General features: G+C 40.0%; 1 protein-coding gene across 1 annotated transcript in view; it reads right to left on the bottom strand.

The window, feature by feature from the left end:
- EIF2AK4 (eukaryotic translation initiation factor 2 alpha kinase 4) overlaps positions 1-20,423 on the bottom strand; it is a 41,507-nt gene that overhangs the window by 6,945 nt on the left and 14,139 nt on the right. Inside the window, exons 10-29 of the mRNA XM_079989170.1 lie at positions 19,922-20,025; positions 18,489-18,646; positions 17,931-18,349; positions 16,742-16,811; positions 14,644-14,727; positions 13,993-14,115; positions 12,346-12,450; positions 11,852-11,906; positions 11,312-11,391; positions 10,252-10,353; positions 9,443-9,493; positions 8,842-9,078; positions 7,481-7,556; positions 6,620-6,741; positions 5,673-5,722; positions 4,946-5,114; positions 3,599-3,715; positions 1,779-1,844; positions 709-879; positions 70-204 (exon numbers count right to left, since the gene is read on the bottom strand). Coding sequence (XP_079845296.1) covers positions 70-204; positions 709-879; positions 1,779-1,844; positions 3,599-3,715; positions 4,946-5,114; positions 5,673-5,722; positions 6,620-6,741; positions 7,481-7,556; positions 8,842-9,078; positions 9,443-9,493; positions 10,252-10,353; positions 11,312-11,391; positions 11,852-11,906; positions 12,346-12,450; positions 13,993-14,115; positions 14,644-14,727; positions 16,742-16,811; positions 17,931-18,349; positions 18,489-18,646; positions 19,922-20,025 — 2,494 coding nt within the window. The remainder of the gene's footprint in view (positions 1-69; positions 205-708; positions 880-1,778; positions 1,845-3,598; positions 3,716-4,945; positions 5,115-5,672; positions 5,723-6,619; positions 6,742-7,480; positions 7,557-8,841; positions 9,079-9,442; positions 9,494-10,251; positions 10,354-11,311; positions 11,392-11,851; positions 11,907-12,345; positions 12,451-13,992; positions 14,116-14,643; positions 14,728-16,741; positions 16,812-17,930; positions 18,350-18,488; positions 18,647-19,921; positions 20,026-20,423) is intronic.

The raw sequence follows: 20,423 nt of genomic DNA, 5'->3' as shown, positions 1-20,423 counted from the left end.
AAGCAGAGGTATACTAGAAAAGTATCAACCACAGCTTCAATTTATAAGCACAAAATTATAAGCACTCACCAAATGATCATATCTTCCCCCAGCAGCGAGAATGTCAGTAACTATCCTGTGTCTGCGTTTAATATATGCAATAAACTGAAAAATAATTCCATTGTGTTGCTGTATTTTATAAACCAGTCCCAAATTTATGGATACCTGCAAGATAAAATGTTGAGTTTATGTCGTCATCTTAGACTTAAGCCAACTGCAGTAAGCAGAAATGGTACAAATGTTCAAATTAACAAGCATGTAAAGTTATTTCAGGTACTAAAATGAGAATTGAAATTCCCTAAGGAAGGCGGCAGTGATGCTAAGCAGCATCTATCCCCTCCTGCCTGGCTTTTCACAGGGTGGGGTGTGCAAGAGCTATTGTTATCCATCTGTCTCAAGCTTATCCTCTGTACTGGCGTACAACTGGTCATTTTCAATTAATGACCTAAGTAAACTGGTAAGATCTCCCACCCCCTTTAAAGTAAAAGCCCCCCAATACTACATATTTTAATTTTTTTGCATGTTGCGCACTTAAGGTGACCAGCTTCAGTAGGTGCTTTCTTTATGGCAATTAAATCTGGAAAATCTGTTACGATTAATCAATGGCCTGACACACAAGAAATACCGTTCTAACCTATTTATTTTGACTTTTAAAAAACTCTTACAAACCTGAATTTTTATGCCCAGTTTCTTTAGCAGACCCACTGTTTCCTCAAGCTCTTTCATGCCAAGTTTCACCAGCGAGGTGGCCCCCGTCTTTTGCTTCAATATCATGTTTAACAATGGCATCAGGTCTTGCAACTCCCCTTTCTGTTCTATGAATTTGTACAGTTGAGCAAGCTGAAAGGCAAGAGATGGGTATAAATAAAGCACATATGAAGGAATTGCTACGTGCTGGTTGGAACTAAAGGCACAAGAGCAGAAAGCCCTATCAGCAAAGCAAACTGGCAAACAAAGCAGCTGTTTTAAAATGGGACTATGTGAGTTCTAAATGGAGCCGCAGCCAGTATTCTGGACCAACATTTTGACCAGTTGAAGTTTCTGCATCATCTTCAAGGGCAGCACCATCGAGAGTGTGTTGCAACGACCTATTCTGGAAGCTACTAGAGCATGGAGTACAATGGACAAGTCATCTCCACCCCAAAGTAGCCAAAGCTGGTGAATCAGCTTGAGCTGGAAACAGGCACTCCTGAGCTTCCAGTGACCATGCTGGAACATATCTGCTTTTCATGATTCAGCTTCCAATTTACTGGCCTACTTCCAGCTCACTGCTGCCTCCAAGCACTGACCTTGCACCTTAGTGCCCTTTCCTGATTTAGATAGAAAAATGGGTGTGATCTGCATATTGGCAACAGTTCCCAGTGGTTTCAGTATGTTAAATACTGTCTGTTTCCAATAGATAAATCTCAGTTAACTTAAATATAATGGTCAATGCCAACCAATGTAAAAGACAGTATTGGGAGGGAGTAGCTATGCCCTGCCTGTTATAAATGGGAAGGAGAATATAAAAATAAAAAGTAAAATGCTCATGGAAGTATTTGCACACTCTCTTGAACCTCCACAGTACTATGAAAGAAAACTGAACATGTTGCTTTTAATTTTTAACCACTCTCTGAGAATCTCTCAGGGCTCAAGTGTGGGGTATAAATGTATCTATACATCAAAAATAACACACACACACACACACACACACACACACACACACACACACACAACCAAGGCATTTTCATATTACTTACATTGTTTGATGATAGAGAAATGTTGCAGAACTTGGCTTCCACTTCTCTTTTAGTTAATTTTTCAGTCTGCAGCAAAATAAATGATCAACATACAAGCTGTTTGATATTCTCTTATTTCTAGTTGTGCGGGGGGGGGGCTTAAAAGAGAATTTGTGTTTTTTAAAACCAAGCAGTGCTTAAATTTTATAAAATAAAAAAAATGTGACATTTAAATTTCTGTCCTGTCACCCGTAAAATGTTCAACATTTATATGCAGATTATTACTAAACTTTATCTACATGTCTCCTTATATTGGAAGGTCTCAAGGAAACTTACATAGAAAATGAAGAAACATTTAAAACCATATACCGATTATAACTAAAAGTGATCACACTAAACATCCCCCAAGTACATATTTCCCACAAATGATCACTGTGACAGAACATTTTGTTGTATTTGCAAATAAAAAAATACAAGAAGGAAACAGTTAAAAATAATCCACTGAGTGAGAGACATACACCGACGTTCAAATGTTTGGGTGTGTTAAAAAAAGTCTCTGAGGAGGTTTGAGGCAAGCATACAGGCAAGTATTACCACTACGCCAATGGTACACCACAACTAAACATTTCTTGCCCTCTGAAACCCAACAGTTCTGTCTCTGCCCTTGGAAGAAGGTCTGAATGCAAATCCTGGAATTTGGTGTCGCACCTGAACTGATCTTAAGTCCTGCTCTGGTTATGCTTTGGGTGAAGGATTGTATCTCAGTGGTGAAGTATTTGCTTTGCATTCAGGTAGTCCCAGGGCTCAAGCCTCAGCATCTCCAGGTAGGGTTGGAAATATCAGGGTTGAAACCCTGGAAAGCCACTGCCACTCAGTGTGGACTATACTGAGCTAGTGTCAGGGACTGTGCTGCGGAGGCTGCACTGAGGAGGAATTGGTGGGAGTCTCCCCCTCCTGCTGCTCCTGACCAGGATCCCGAATCTTCCCAGGAGCAGTGGGAGAGTACAGATTTGGAACGGTGGTTTGCAGAGGGACATAGTTCAGAAGACAAAAGTTGGGAAGAACTGGGTGGTGAACAGCTAGGAGGAGGAGAAGTGGGAGAGGGAGAGTTAACAGACTCTCTTTCGCTGGAAAGCATCCATCTGCTCAGGCCAAGGTCAAGGAGAACAGATAAGGTGGCAGCACAGAAAGCAAAGTGGTTGCGAGATCAGGTTGCAAGGTGCGGAAGTGACGTGGATGACGAGAGGGGAATTGGGTGGAACCCTTAATTGGGAGCACCTTCATTCCTAGAAATGGATTCTTTGTTCTCTCGCTATGAGCATTAAAATTTCTAACTGGCAAGAGACTCCTTTTGCTTTGTTCTGCTTATCTACTGCCAAAGCGGGGAGGTAGCTGAGTCCCTGAAGGACCCAGATGGACAGGCACAAGGCAGCTTCCTATGTAGAAAAAGCTTTACATGCAACATGTGCCAGAATGTGGCTGTGGACAAATGCTGCCCACAGGAAAACCAATGCTGTATGAAGAATAAGCATCCACACCACTATCTCCAGGGTTCCTGAACCAGCAAGATGTGTGTACAAATCTCCTTTGCTGAATCACGGCAAGCAGAGCTAGTGCACCACAGCCTAAAGGCAGTTGGGGACATTTGAGCCAATGTTCACCATAACGTTACTTTCCTGCTACTTGAACCCATTGTCTTTTCCTCCTCTCTGTGATCCTGGTGAACGCCTACTCTTCCTTTTCCCACTGGCCACTCCTTCAAAACCTACTGCAATGATTTATGCAGCTTGTCTGCATCCAATAAAGTAGTCTTTTGGTTACTGAACACATAAATGACTTACCACAGCATCATAGAGAATGATGTAAACTTGATTGAGTTTATCTTCAGGTATCCCGCAATGCAGGAGGATAGCTTTCAGTAAGGCAGTGTGATTCAAGAAGATGCTATAGTTTCTTTCCTAAGAAAGAGCAAAGTTTGGTGTTTATGCCCATTACCTTTTTAATGATAGCCAAATTTGAGTTTCCTTAAGTCAGCAAAAAAAAGTTCACTAATCATTTGATCTCCTAATACAGTGGTACCTCGGGTTACATATGCTTCAGGTTACAGACTCCGCTAACCCAGAAATAGTGCTTCAGGTTAAGAACTTTGCTTCAGGATGAGAACAGAAATCGTGCCCTGGCGGTGCAGCGGCAGCGGGAGGCCCCATTAGCTAAAGTGGAGCTTCAGGTTAAGAACAGTTTCAGGTTAAGAACGGACCTCCAGAACGAATTAAATATTTAACCCGAGGTACCACTGTATATAGCATTGTGTCTTGCACATCAGAATAGAGGTGTACTTCAAACTTGGAGGAACTCGTTTGAAACGGCACTTAAGCCGTGCTAGCTGTGTACAACTTGAAAACAGTGGTCAGGATCCAATGAACCATGAAACTTGTTCTCTGAGTCTAAGCAGGCTTAGATTCATTCATCTGCGACAGAAGCCTTCTTGCTCTACCCTGGCACTGCAAAAAGTGGTTTTGAAATGGAGTAGTATGGAAAACAGCTTGGACTATAGTATTGTGTGAAGAGTGTGTGTCAGAAAACATCAAAAACTCTGTTCAGCTAATGCAACTTCACTGCATAAATCGAAGCAGTTCTTGGCATCCTAGCTAATTATTCAAATTTTGTATTTAATTTATAAATATTTGTAGAATCATTAACATATAAGCTTCAGTAAACAAAAATGAAGGCTACGTTTATGCCATGCTGGATTGTGGCTGTGTTCTCGGCATGATTTTCCAGTAATTTTAGCTGGTACAAGTTCCCTGCAGTTTCATAACATCTGCTTCTGCTCTGCAAATTTTTTTCTTAAAATGTTTTGAGATTTTTCAAAGGAAACTATGTCAAAATCTTTGGGAAAATCCAACATTTTCTCCTTAATGTCTTGCTTACAGATACTAAACACATACACTCCATGATGAGAAGTCTGGCAAAGATATGTTACAGTTGGGTAGAGAGGCAAGAAAAACTAAACTGCATAAAATTTTGAAAGACCTCTGTAAGGCAAGCTATAAAATGGACCAAATTCATTCCTACTCTGCCCTAACATTAAGGGGATAAGTGCAGGAGGAGAAAGAGACTCCTTTTAAACTAAACAAAAACTAAAACACTGTATGTTTTGGGGAAAAAGAAAACAGAGGAACACTTACCTGCAATACTGGAAACTCTTGGATTATTTCAGAAATTGTGTAGATTGCTTCTGCAATAGGTAGAAAACTGTTGCCAGCAGGAGTGATTATATCCAAAGCACATTCTAAGAGCTCTCTTGGATGACAGCGGTCTAATTTCCGAGGCCTGAAAACCCGCTCAATACAATATCTGGGAGGGCGGGAAGAAAATGTGAATATTTTACATTTTAAAGCATTTTTATTTATTTTTAGTTATTTGACATATTTATTGCTATTTTGGGGGGAGGAATAAAGCTCAACAACTTTGCGGGTGTCGGGAATTTTACTTTTTGAAATATAGCAACCCTAGGTTCCAAGGACAATTACAACACAAAAGAACAGCAACGTACAATATATCAACAGCAAACAATTAAGACAGCCAATAAAATCATGTGCAGAGATCAACAATTACTGGACATTCCCAAAGGTCTGAGCAAATAGATATGAAGCTGCCTTTTACAATGCTAAACATTATTGACTCATCTACCCCCATTCTGCTTGCAACAATTGGCTGTGACTTGAGATTTCTCCAGTGCTGCTACTCAAGATTTCTTTTGTAAATGGAAATGCCAGGGAATGGTACAACACGCAAAGTGTGAACTATGGCCTCTCCTATATAGGTTAGATTTATTTTTAAAGGTACAAAAATTAGACAGGCAGGTACTACATTTGAAGAAAGAATGAAATGATTCCTGGGCCATGCCCTTACCTTTTCAAATTTGTTATGTTATTTCTAGCTACATATCTTGCAAAAGGAATCTGGAGGGGAAAATGTAAAATGCAGATTGTAAATAAAAAAATAAGCATATCAAACAAAAGTAGTTGAAATGATTTTGCAGTGAACATGGTAATTAATGAAATAGAGAAAATTAGGCTTCTTATCATTATAGGACTTCAGAAATGATTTCCATTAATTGTCAAAAGTTCATGTTAATTCCAAATAGGCAATGCTAGTGAAAGTTTCCCACCAAAATTTCCAGTAGGTTCATCTATCATTCTGATTTATGCGGTTTCAGATTTTGTGAAATTCTTCCAGTAATCAATATTTTATAGCTAAATGAACAGAATAACCCTTTGAAATTGTTGCTAGTTTAATCCTGTAAATGAGCATTTTATTTTTACCAGAATTGGCCGGAACTATGACATGAATAAATAAGGAGGTAAAAAGGAACAGGCACGTCAGAGCACCTTTTCAATTGCAGCTAATAAAATTATTTAAAACACTTCCTCCAATCAGACTGCACGATCATTTACTACTACTACTACTACTACTATATTATTATTATTATTATTATTATTATTATTATTATTATTATTATTTTACTATACTGTAGTGACAAAAATACTAAAAGAAGATAATTTGTCACACTGGGAATGTGTTGTTGACTACGTAAAGAGAATTCTGAGTTAATCTGCCTTTTATAAACCCTAGAAATTGTTTCCTTAATGCGTCAGGTTTCCGCATGAGAGAATATTTTAAGAGGGAAGGGAGAGTGGTTGCAAAGTAGTAAGGTCTTATAGGAATTCAGCTGCATGGAAGACCACCCTACAATGCCAACATCAATGTCTGAATCAGCCCTCATCGTCAACGAAGGAAAGTTGGTAAAAAGCCTGGGCAGAAACTCTAAGATCACTTAACTCCACACTAGTACTCACCCTGAGATCATAAGGAAGCATCACCAGCATCCCACTGTGATCCATTAAATATGAAGCTTCATTGTGTTCGTACAGTTTTCTGTTCCTAGGCATAAGCAAGGGGGTGTGCAGCTTGATAGCTCCTGTTCAAAAATGGTTGAAAGTGTCTAATTTCTGCACCACAAACAGCGAACTAACAGACAATTTTAGAAAGCCAATGCACTCTATTGTAACATTCCTTTTTCCCTTAATAATAAGAAAGCTGTATGTTCATGATTGGCTGGTCAAGACTCTGTAAGAGATAATGGGCCTACCCCTGTAATAGGTGCGGAGAAGAAAGAGGACTCTCTCATTGCCAAAAGATTGAATTGCCGCTGTAGTTTTGGTGGCCACTTAAATTCTCTTTGCATAGAATTCACACGTACTTTTTCTTGTGAAAACCTTACTGGAATAAACTGGAGCATTATGGGTTCTTGGGCAGAGTCCATTAATTTCAACAGAGATCATCCTGGAAAATTGTGCCTATGACTGCTACCTGACGTAAGAAAATTTAGAATATGCGCTGAATCTTATTTGGAGTAAGCCTGCCAAATCGTGCTCTGTTGTAGGGGAATTAAAATTACCACAGCGGCCCACAAGACAGTGTTTTTGGACTGGCTCTGGAAAGGTGAACAGTTTGATGTTCAATTATTTGCCTTCAGTTTATTCAATTACTCAAACATTTTTTTAAGATAGAAGCAAAAACTAAAAAGGCAAAATCTTTGAGCTGATCAATGTCTCTGTAATCCACCGGCCCCACTTTGTCTGAGAGAGAGAAAATAGTTCCCTAACCCAATTTACGTATAAAACAAATTCAAGAACCAATTGTGTAAACATTCATACCATGTCTTTTAAAGATTCGGCTGACTGTCTCACATACATGTTGCTGAATCTTGATTGACTGCACCGAAAAACTGCCCTGGAATCAAGAATGATCATGATGCATAAGGACTTCTGAACACTGGAAACATCCAAAATACAAGCCACCTCAAATCAGAACATCCATACTGTCACACCATGAGAAAGCAATATGGATGTTATACTCAGCAAAGAGTCTAACATTAGTTTTAACTAGCAGATTATTTCATTGAATATTGGCCCCTTTGCACTCTGTTGGGTGTTTTTTATACTAATAATTTAAAGATTAAACATTACAGTATTCCTGGAAATATGATGGTTAGGCTCAGAAACATGTCTCAGAATATCTGTCGAGAATCCAGATGGTTTAAAAAACAAAAACAGGCCCTAGGACGTAAAGGGAAAATTCAACAGAGGTGTCAGAACAGTACCATTTGCTAAAAATAATGTCTCCCCTGCAACACCTGTTTTTCACATTTCTAGTCATGTAGAAAGGTATTAAATTGGGAGCAGGAGTTTTTATGTCCTCATGCCTTAACAGTATTTTACATCTATAAATAAAAATAAGAGCGGCATTGGAGACAGGGCACAAAAAGCTTTTGCAAACGTTTTGTGCCTCCTCCATGTAACCTGGTAAAAGGAAAAGAACATGTAGTTATAACTGCATGTTCTGTGCTTTCGAGCGTAAGAAGGGGACATAGATATTGACATCTTTAATGCCAATGTTGGAAGCACTACTACTGCAACTTAGTTTTATATGGCACATTGTCAAGTGTTGAAAATGCTTAATTCCCATAAGCTTTGTTCCTAGCAAGAGTAGAAAGCAGTTCTGCTCTCGCAAGGTATATACAAAACGTTTTCACCAACTTGCCCGAGCTGCTATTGTTCCATTAGTACCCTCCTAAACTTTCAGAAACATCTCCCGTGGGAAGGAAAAGTTGGGAAAGTCTCAGATCTTAAGTTCCAAGAAACTCTCTGTTACCTGCTGTGCAGATAAGTTCATCTGCTCATTGGAAATGTACATCTATGTGCAACCATCACTGGTGTGAGGCATTTGGGGGAACAGTCAGGAGTAGGGCATTTATTCACCCATATCATCATCTAGTATCTGCACAGGTGGACATGCATAACCTTATGTGAGATATCAAGCAAAAGTATTCAGTTCTGGATGAGTGTGACATCTGAAGACATTCATATAAACTGGACTGCAGCATCGCCTGGCCCTAGCCTAACAAAGGAGTAAATTGTAAGACCTCAGATTTCAACAGCAGCTGTGGGTTATTTATTTATTTGTTGGTTTGTTTTCTTATTCCTGCAGGGTACTAGTCATTAAATTTAAAGCAAACCTTGAGAATGTCACTGTCATAGGTGTAATCAATTGCAGGAGAGATGCGCTGTGAAAATATCTGACCCATCATTGTCCGGTAAGCTTTCCCATCCACATTCGCTAAAGTATGATGAAGCACTTCGTGAAGTTCAGACTCCTCCATCTGAGGTGGAGGAAGGTGTTCACTTTTTAACAACTCCATTGCAGTTGGTCTTTTGGAAGGATCATGGTTCAAGAGCCAAGCAATAACCAATTTCTAAAAAAAAAAGCAAAAATAAATAGTCCTGTTTTGTTTTGTTTAAAAAAACATTTTTATTGCTCTTTTCTTTTTAGTCACATCTTCCCAACAACACACTTAAAGTAAATAATTGTAACGTCAATATTCCACAAGTGGCATAAGTTCCAGAGTAAAACATAAATTAATCTTTTGGAGCCATTCTAATGAGCTCTGCAGGCTTAACACTTCAGTGTCAGTAGTTTACTTCCCCTTTCTATAATTTATTTTCCTTTGTCTCTAGTGCTATATTGTAATTGCTTGGGCGTGCACTGGTGTGAAACAAAGAGGGTAAAATTATGATTACACTTTGAGAACACAGCAATTGAAAAAGGTTTATGAATACCTGTTTTGCATTCTTCACTTCATCAAAGTCTTCTGGAAATTCAATAGAAGGCTGGGAAATAAAGCAGAGTAGAATCAAACATGAAGAAAGTCGCAAAAGATATGCTTCCCCAAAGCCAATTTTTTTTTTTTTTTTTGCATTCAGAACAATATAATTTAAAGATTGCAAGTTCTTCAGCCAAATGCCCAAATGCATATTTCCAGGGTTTTAACAGCTGAGGGATGCCACTCAAAACTGAGTTTTCATTGTTGGCAAAGCAGTCACACCAGCAATTCTGCCAGATGGCGGTGTAGATTCTATTTATTTGTACCACTGCACAGCAAACATAGATCCCACATGTAATACAGGGCAGACACTGGCTCATTATGCATTGCATCAGGTACATGTTTATTAATGTACAATACCACTGCAAATACTTTCCCTTCATGCTTTTTACAAGTAAAAGTAAGAGCAGCAGAGTTCTCCTCCCACCCCAGGCAACGTTGAAGGTAGCAGCCCCCTTTCTTATCACAAACAATTTTTGTAGCAGGTCTAATGTAATTTACTTAACACAGCAGAAAATAAAATCTATGCTCCATAAAGACTTTGTATTGGCTAAGTGGGTGGAGGGGCATGATTAAAAACTAATAATCTCTGGAAAAGGTCAACAGGAAGTTCTGGTCTAGATATTTATTTTAAAAAATATATTTGCATTAAGATCTGGAAGTAGAGTTTTACAATGGTTTTAATGCTGGATCCAGAGAGAAATCTGTACGTGACATAAGCAACAAGTCATGTTTGACAGGTTATTATGAAGCTTTCATACGTACAAGCCTTAGCCGACTGAGAACAAAGATCCTTTCCGATGCAGTCGTCAATGGATGGTAAGACATCTCAAAGAATATTATGCCCAAACTGAAGAGGTCCACTTTCTAGTAGAAAAAGATTGAAAGCATAGGTAAGTGTAGTTGCAAAGAGGGAAATAATACATCACTGCCCATTCCCCTAAGTTTAAAAAGGTAAAGGTACCCCTGCCCGTACTGGCCAGTCTTGCCAGACTCTAGGGTTGTGCGCTCATCTCACTCTATAGGCCAGGAGCCAGTGCTGTCCGCAGACACTTCTGGGTAACGTGGCCAGCGTGACAAGCTGCATCTGGTGAGCCAGCGCAGCACACGGAACGGCGTTTACCTTCCCGCTGGTAAGCGGTCCCTATTTATCTACTTGCCCCCAGGGGTGCTTTCGAACTCCTAGGTTGGCAGGTGCTGGGACCGAACGACGGAGCGCACCCCGCCGCGGGGATTCGAACCGCCGACCATGCGATCGGCAAGTCCTAGGCGCTGAGGTTTTACCCACAGCACCACCTGCGTCCCTATAATGGTTGTAAACTTACAACCATTAGAATGGTTGTAAGTTTACAACCATTCTAATAAGGCTAAGCACGGAGTCACAATCTGCTCGCTTTACCTTACTGCAGAGCCATTCCTTTGGGGGGACCTTACTGAGACTGTTTTCTGACGTAACATTCAAGCAACATTTTGTAACTGAATTTGATTTAGATAAGGAGAGCAGAATCTTAAGCTCTCCATGTGCTAGAGGAAGGCACATCTACAAATTATTTCAGTCTCTCTCTCTCTCTGTGTGTGTGTGTGTGTGTGTGTGCATGCAACACACGCACGTGTGTGTTGCCAATCCTCTCTCTCCTTCCTGGGCTCCCTTGTCATAATGGGCAAAGGAACTTCAGCAGTGCTTTTGGAGGGAGGACAGGAATTTCAGCATCGAAAACTAGCAGCAGACAGGCACCCTATGCACAGAAAGATCTCTACATTCAACTCACAAGACTGGGATAAAAAAAGCCCTCATACCTAACACAGTTTCCAAAGGGACTTTTACCTGATTGTAAGTAGATTTAGTACTTCCTTGGACCTCTGGGCTCACATAAAGAGCGGTGCCAACCATTCCTGTTAAGTTACCTATTAAGGACAACACTTTGTTATCAACTGCACTGCAGAAGCACTGTCAAAGTCAAGAAAAATCTAGGCATTTCATAGTATTTTCTTTAAATGGAGAAGTTGGTTGTTTTTTTAAAGTATTTGTCCAAATATTGGTATTAGTCCAAATTTTTTTCAATCCTGTAATTACCATCTCTCTTACAGTACATTACAAGCAATTAATGTTTTGTATAAATAATTTGCTTATACAGTGGTACCTCGGGTTAAGTACTTAATTTGTTCTGGAGGTCCGTTCTTAACCTGAAACTGTTCTTAACCTGAAGCACCACTTTAGCTAATGGGGCCTCCTCCTGCTGCAGCGCCGCCGGAGCACGATAACTGTTCTCATCCTGAAGCAAAGTTCTTAACCTGAGGTACTATTTCTGAGTTAGCGGAGTCTGTAACCTGAAGCATATGTAACTCGAGGTACCACTGTACCTACCAGAAGGATCACTTTTCACCAAACCATCCTCTCCTTCTCCTTGTCTTGTGTCTGCCTGAAAAAGAAACCCCAGAAAACCTGAATTGTATTCCGCCCCAGATTGTTGGATGGTTCAAAATTGTAGATATTCCAAAATCTATGCAACAGACACAAGTACTAGATTCAAATCTCTTCTCAGTTATGAAACTCACAGGGCCACTATGTACAGGATAGCACTAACTCAAAAGAATTGATAATGTGAAGGTACAATGTACAGAGCTCTGAGTGCCTTAAAAGAACAGTAGGATTAAAATGTAAGACATACTACTGAAGTGACAAAGTACAAAGAGACAGTGCAGTGAAAAACCACAATTATCTTCTATCAAAAAGAGGCTCTTCCACACTGTGCATACCAACAAAAACTAATACGCAACCTCTTTTATGTAGCAATAATTATTTTTCAACATGGCTTACATTATACATTTTTACAGTTCAACTTTTAAAAAAGCACCTACTACATATGCTGGGTGATCTGTTGCCAAACCAAAATCACCAATTTTCACATGGTCTTCGGAATCTAAAAAAATGTTGACAGGTTTCAGATCTCGGTGAATCATTCCCTTTTAATAAAATAAAACAGAGTTTGATATGAGAGAATTGGTATGTATATAGATCACATATCAATATATATGGTACAGGCCCAGGATACCTAAGAAACTGTATATTTCTATATACGTCTGCCTGCTGATTAAAATTTGCAGAGGGGACTTCTCTCTGCATCCCAACAGTGGCTGGAAGTGCAATTTGTTGGAGAAAGCTCCCACTGAAGCGAAGTGGAGCTTCTCAGTGAACGATGCAATTTTATGCATGTTTATTCAGAAATAACTCCCACTATGTTCAGTGGGAGTTACTTTCAGGTAAGTGTGTAAAGGACCATTGCTTAAGTTAGCTGCATCAACTCAAATCACTAGGAAAGTTAGTCATGATTTACTTCCCAAGTACAGTGGTACCTCGGTTTACGAACAGCCCTGTTAACGAACTATTCAGTTTATGAACTCTGCAAAACCAGAAGTAGTGTTCCGGTTAGCGAACTTTACCTTGGTCTATGAACGGAAGCTGAATGGTGGAAGGGCACCGGCGGTGGGAGGTCTCATTAGGGAAAGCACGCCTTGGTTTAAGAACGGACTTCAGGAACAGATTAAGTTCTTAACCGAGGTAACACTGTACTGGCATAGGATTGCAATGTAAGTTTAGGTTCTACTGACTTCAAGGAGAACTAAGTGCAACTAACTTAAATCCAGATCCAATCTTTAAATATTCTACACATTCCTACTTCATAGAGGAGTTTTATTTTAAGTTTCTCTAAGAATTTGCTATTGCTCCTAAGAAGGCAATGCTAAACATATACACTTACAAGGGGCTTTCCTTGCTGAAAGCATCTCTTTTTGAAAGGATACCCTTTGCTCTAATTAAAACACAATTGAATGAGGTACTCATTACTTAGAAAACTCCTAACAATCAACCAAGTCTCTTGTAACTAATGAAAAATATGTGCAGATCAAATAGGTCAGGGACGTCCAACTCCCAAAAGACTGTGATCTATTAACAGTATTAAAAAACTGGCAGTGATCTACTCATTGTCGTAAAAAGACTGGCAGTGATCTTCCCAAAGTTGTTGAGGTTTTTTTAGTAAGCCAAAGTTGGGGTTGTTGGGGGTTTTTTTGCTTTTTTGTAAGGAGAACGCTGAGCGGCCAGAGATCAACCAGGATCTACCAGGAACACCCTGCAATCTACCAGTAGATCACGATCTACCTGTTGGACATGCCTGAAATAGGATATTATTCATATTGTACAAGAACCAGTGTGGACCAGTGGGTAGAAAGTCAGACTAGGACTGGGATATTTGTACTACAACTCCCAGCAGCCCCTGACAGCCTGGTGAGGAATAATGGGAGCTATACAACATATGGAAGGTATCAGGTTGGCGAAGGTTGTGAAATTCCTTCTCTCTCTCATCTCTACAGTTTATTGTGGAAGATAAAAATCTATGCAGCTCTGAGCACTTTGGAGCATGGGCAGGGTAAAAGTGGATTAAACCAAAACAAACATGAATACAAGCCCAATTATCTTAATTGATTGAGTTTGGCATGAATGTGGCTCACCTTTTCATGGATATAAGCTAATCCATCCAGAATTTCCCGGAAAAATCTCCAGAGGCGATTGGTATCTTCATATAGGCCTTGGTCAATGGTATCCCGCAAAGTGCTCTTTTCACAATATTCCATCTTCAGATATAAGATGAAGAAACAGTTGAAAAACAGGAAGCCACATTCACTTCATGGTTATGCTTAGCACTGAACACACTTCTTACTATATCACTGTGATGGTATTAGCATATATAAACATTTACTGTTCAAGTTTGTAGCCTACCCTTTTGATGAACATATGTGATTTTAATAAACATTACTAACCGGCTACACTTCATAAGTACTGTGCTTGAACCCTAAATGCAATGAGCTGTTGTAATAGGGTGAAATAGAAATCTAAGCCAAACAGTTTTGTTTTCAGAGTCATTCAAAAATCACCACCACCAAATAAATGCTGGATACAGAGATTAAAAAACAAAAAAGACCAACCCCTGTGAATTCATCCCTCCTTACCACGGAACTAAGATAACTAGGGGAAGTGGGGCGTGGGAATCATTTGCACATTCATAGTAAACCATTAACTATGATCTACCTGTGATGTACAAATGCTGCCTTAGGCTCAATTAAAACTGCTATCTTCTACAACATAGTCTAAGAGTTTCTAACCTGAATGTACAGATGGTGAACAGTCTGAATCGCTGATGTTTCATCCTCTTCACTGTGACTATTTTTCCCTTTGTAGCCTTCATCCTGAGTCAGATAAACACAAGAGTAGAATGCAAGCAAACAGATATTATCCATATATCTAGCGATATTCACAAACCAAGTGACTGCTCGTACTTTTTAAAACCACAGTGGTTTTTATGTGCCAAATCAAATTGTGCTCTGTTTCCATTTTTACTTGGATTGAATTTTATTTTTCTTGACATCAAGCAGTGGCATGAGCCCCCACCACATCACTGCATTATACTTGCATGTATGGCCACATGAGCCTGTATGCTAATACCTATGCCTGCTTGTAGGATCACTTAACATAAGACTGGGGCGGGGGCACTGGATTCATAATATTAACAGTATGTACAAATCTACCCTCAACCATGCAAACCTATCATCCTGAGATCTGGACCATTAGCCTGTCAAATGTTTTACCTTCATAACTGGAGCATGCTGCCATGTAAAACACAATACTAAGGAAACACCCTTAAGTTTAAACACCAATAAAAACGATGGTGCAAAAATGCTGGACTCATTATTAGGTAGTGACAACAGATTTGGCTGGACTTGCTGGCAGGCCACTGTGGGAGGAGGTTTATTCCACCTGCCCAGACTATCCAAGATACATTGCCAGCAATGTGAGCTGTCAATCAAGGATCCAGGCTTAATTCTTTTTTCTTTGTTCTTTCTACAGCCAGAAATCTAACTGGAGATCTAATCAATATTTTTATGGCAGGCGAATATGTTTTCTATACCAGCCCTTTGGAAAGCTCTACATTCCAGAATTCAAAGGCACAGCTGCTGCTCTCATAGTGGAACAAGAATTTGACTTCACTCCAGAAGAAGTAGTGTCAGTGATGCTCTTGTGTAGAGCCCCAACTACATAGGGATGCAAAGCAAGGGTGTTTGAGACAGTTCTATAGGCAGTATCCTAAGGAACACTTAGGGATGTGAAACTTGAATTGTCAAATCTGGTCAAAAAGCTGGCCAGTTTTTGTCCCTAAAACATTGACTTTATTAGAACATTTTAAAAAAAATTCTGGAAACTTCAGCTCAGCCAAAATGGGGCAGAGAGATTATTAATGGTGACTAGTAGATATCAGCATATCATCTCAATGTTTCATCATTTGCATGGGCTTCCAGTCTATATCAATTCAAAGAGGTAGTAATAAACTTTAAAGTCTTAACAGTCTTGGGGCCAGGTTGCCTGAAGAATCCCCTCTTCCAGGATATATTGGTTCAGACTTTAAGATCTTCATCAGAAGTCCTTCTTTAGGTCCTCCCAACATAAAAAGGTGGATAGGTGGTACTAGGGAGTGACTGGTGGTGACACACTGGTTATGGAATGCCCTCCCCAGTGAGGCTTGCCTGGAACCTACCATATTTTTCCGTGTATAAAACACCCCCTATTTTTGAGGACTCAAAATTTAGAAAATGGGGGGGACATTGCCCCTATGTATAAGACTCCTCCCCCTTTTAACATTATTTTTAGTAAAAACAACAACACCCTAGTCTTATACACGGAAAAGTACTGTATGTTAATGCATTTTGGGGATTAGAATCATAGAATCATAGAGTTGGAAGAGACCACAAGGGCCATCGAGTCCAACACCCTGCCAAGCAGGAAACACCATCAGAGCACTCCTGACATATGGTTGTCAAGCCTCTGCTTAAAGACCTCCATTTAAAGTTTTTTTTTAAATCATGTTTCAGTATCTTTAGTCCTTGGGTAAGTATTTTTAGGATGTTTTAATGCCGTGTTGGACTGATTTTGTGCTGCCTGTGTCAGTTATGCAGATAGTTATATTGATCTTGGGTTTTTTAAGGGTGGGATTCACTTAACAAAATCCCAACAGCTTTATCGACTGCCTCTATTTAAACCTGGCTTATTTTGTATAGCATGTAGGTTTTAATGCAAAGTGACAGATGACAAATTACTGGATGCTGTATTAGTTCATGGTATCAGAACGGCTGCAACTGATGAATAACATTAGAGATCAGAATTGTTTGTAAGAGGACACAGAAAGATACTTTTAGTTACAGTATTTACCACCATAGGATTTTTGCTGTTGTCATCTTCATGATCAAAAATGATATCACTTTCAGAATCCGCTGCTGGCCTAAATCAACAGATGAAAAAGGAGAACATCAAAATCCTTGAAAAGGAGTGTTTTTCAAGCAATGTTCTATGGATACCTGAATTTCTTCAGAAGCTTATCAAATGTATCCTGAGGGAGCCGTTGGCAAGTGGACACAGGAACAGAGTGCCCTTCCAACATAAGAGGAATCCCACTTAATTCCAACCCCTTCAAAGCCAGTTAACATGGGAATGTCCACTCAAATGTCTTCAAATGAAAAACTGCATGTGCAGAAATACCCATCAAGAGATTAAAAATTACAGACAGAACTTTCACATCACCTCAAAACACAACCTTTTATAAGAGAGGCAGTTCAGAATTCCGATGCACAGCATTTAAGTGACAAGGTACTGAGCGATTAGGAACCGTGATGTGTAAATGCATGTGCAGATTAACTTTAAGGAGGTTTCCAATGCATTTCATAGACTGATATGCTAATAGATCGAAAGCAAGTCAGTATCCAAACCATATGAAGTCAGATACATTAGCTTGGATCTAGTGTTCCTGTGTGTGGAACTCTGCTCACTGGATGCTCCTACTAGTGGGAGATGGAGACATGAGGCAATCTTTACTGATTCCTTCTTCCCACTACACACCCCTGTAAATCTGTTCAAGAGGGTTGAGGGGAAATCAGCAAAAGTCCTTAACTAGAGGGAGGACCACTGAGTTTCCACTGGATTGCTGTCTCTTCACCCTATTTTGTTAATATTGCTAATGTTTTATAGATAGGAATGCTGTTGTACTTTGCGAATGCTTTAATATGATTTTTGGTGTAGCTGTGATGTTTAGCTTATTATTTTGTTATTTATTAATAGTGTTACATAGATGGTAATTGTTTTATTTGGGATTGTTTTGCTGATAAAGCATTTAAGTATTCTATACGATTTATGATGTATTCGTGATGTTCCATTATGTTATTTTAATCTTTTGTTTGTAAGCCGCTTTGGGATTTATCTGAACAAAAAGCGGCATAGAAATAGAATCGATCAATCAATCAAAACAGAAGGAGCCCTTCCATCCCTGGCAGGGCAGCTCAGGACCCAATCTACCAGCAGTAAATGCCTTAAAGGAGAAACGAAAGAAACCTACGCGCCTACTCACAAGAATGACTGTGCAAATACACCTCCATCTTCATCCTCGTCATCATCACTGGATTCCTGATCCCCTCCACTGAACCTGGCACTTGATGATCTCTCACATGAGGTGCTCCACTCCACTGAACTGGTCAGAACAGGAGGAGGGGCGTTAGCTTCTATGTCATCCATGGACTCCGCTTCACCCTTCCCATTCTGAGCCAGTTTGTCAGCCATTTTCTTCCCTTCCGTGGTTTCCGATGTCAGAGTACTGAGCAAAGGCCTCTCATGCTTCTCTATCCACGCGTTGTAATAGCGCACAATGTTCTCATGGTTCAGGCGCGATAACAAGGTCACTTCCCCTTTAATTCTTCGAAACTGCTTGCTTGTGGGGTTGATGTGAATTCGCTTTACCGCGTAACAGCAGCCATCCAGTTTGTTCTGCACCTGCCCAATGGAAATTACATGACAGATGTTTCAATCAAAATCATAAAAGAAGCTCCTTCCGAGAAACTCCTCATCCCCTTATCAGCCAATTGCACGCTCCATGGAACAAAATTTGTCTGACGCAGCGTACTGTATGTACCTTGATGACAGCTCCAAAGGCCCCTTTACCAAGCAATTGTAACTCTTCAAACTCATTGTAATAACGAGAAAATTGCTTCTGTGTTTCTGTGACAAAGACATCGCTTGCATACTGACTGCAGGGGATAACGGTTTCAATATCATCTATTCCTGATGAATCTGAAACAAAAAACAAAACAAACAAGTCACTTAGAAGGAAAGAACAAATCAGCAATTTCATGTTAAATGATGACAATCAAGAGTGTGCGTGATGCATAATGTGATGCATTAAGAACCTCTGTTGAGATGCAGGTCTATTCTTCTCCATGTGCTGTGTTTGCTGCAGCAGTCGTTGCCAAGTCATATTGGCAGATGTTTCAAACCACTTCAATCAATATAAGAGGCAAGTTGAAGCCAATTCATGAAAGGAAATGCTAAGGACCATGTGGAGATTTATATTTTATAGCCATCTCAGCTGTGTTTACAGTTTAAATTTAACTCAGTTGACAGACAGGTGCCAACCACCACTACTAAACCTGTCAATCTAACACAAAAGCATTGAAGCTCCAACAATAGATAACACTACCTGGCTAAGCCATTCCACAGTCAAAGCTCAAAACAAGGTAGCCTTCTTTAGTTACCCAGAAAGACGATGGACTGGCAATATTTTCAAGCTGATTATAGAAGGACGGATGGATGGAAGGAAGGAAGGAAGGAAATAAATTATCCCCACAGGCAAAAAGATAAAGCACTAGTAGTAGCAGGAGCAGCCTATTCTGTTTCATCACCTGAGGCAAAACAGGAAGGTGCCATCTGCTCCGCTGCAGCCTCACTTAGTGGAGCTGCGCACCTGCAGCTTCTGGGTTCTGGCAAGATCTTGCGAGAGGTCCACAAGCTCTTGTCAGAACCCAGAAGCCGTCACCACTTCTCCTTGCTTCTCTGGTGGCAGGCACCCATGGAGGCAGTGCCCCTTCAATTCCACTGTCTGAAGCAGCTGCCTCAGCCTGCCTAATGGATGGGGCGGCCCTGTGGGATAACAATCCATTCAAGAAAATAATGTAGTCAGGAGCCAAATTCCATAAAATGAATGAAATCTGATTCAGTGTTGTACTTTGGCTACTTCCAACGCTCAAATGCTTGCCTATTTTGTCTTTTAAAGAAAACGTCTTATTTAAGTTTAAGGCTGTCTATGACTGCATTGAAATAGCATGAATAATAGAATCTAAGGATTCTTTCCTTAGATGCCAATGTGGAACAGCAGGCTATAGTTGGAGGTTGGTTGGTATACTTCAACAATTTTGCTTTTATTCTTATCTATGTATGCAATATGTTTTGTTTAATGAGTTATTTACTCGTAGGGCTTTACTTTCTGCCTCTGGGAATATTTTAAAGTTGCCATTAAGGAATAATAATAATAATAATAATAATAATAATCTTATATGATTGACTATTTACCTTCTGGGCTTTCTTCCATCACAACTACCTGTGGTGGGTTTATAAAACTGTGTTGCAATAGCTGCTGAGGGCTCCACCTTTCTTTATCTTCCAAACAAACACACCTGAATGGAATTCAAAATAATGTATGTTTAACGATGGTTTTAGGAACATGGGAAGCTGCTCAATGCCAAGTCCGATAACTGGTGACCCTTTTTTGCAGAGCACTGGGCATGCAAGGGCCAACAGTCAGCTGACCAGCAGTGCTTAAGAAGCGCTGCGCACATGGCCTTGAAGATGCATCTTTAGTGGTCCTGCACGTAATGCCAATGTCCAGTGCAAGGCAGGTGGGCATGGCTTGGCGAGAATGTTTTCATGGGCCAAATGAGGGCCTGGCAGGCCTAACTAGAGTTCCCTACTGCCAACCCAGATCCTGAAATAGTTCTTTTGCTTTGTAATCTTTGAGTACATCTGTGATTCGGGGTCCTTCCAACTCCACAATTCTATGATTCTATCTTTAAAA

This window comes from Podarcis cretensis, assembly GCF_951804945.1.
Source record: "Podarcis cretensis genome assembly, chromosome: 1".
NCBI classification, from domain to species: domain Eukaryota; kingdom Metazoa; phylum Chordata; class Lepidosauria; order Squamata; family Lacertidae; genus Podarcis; species Podarcis cretensis.
Note: the sequence above shows the minus strand (reverse complement) of the source record. Positions and strands in the feature narration are given on the sequence as shown.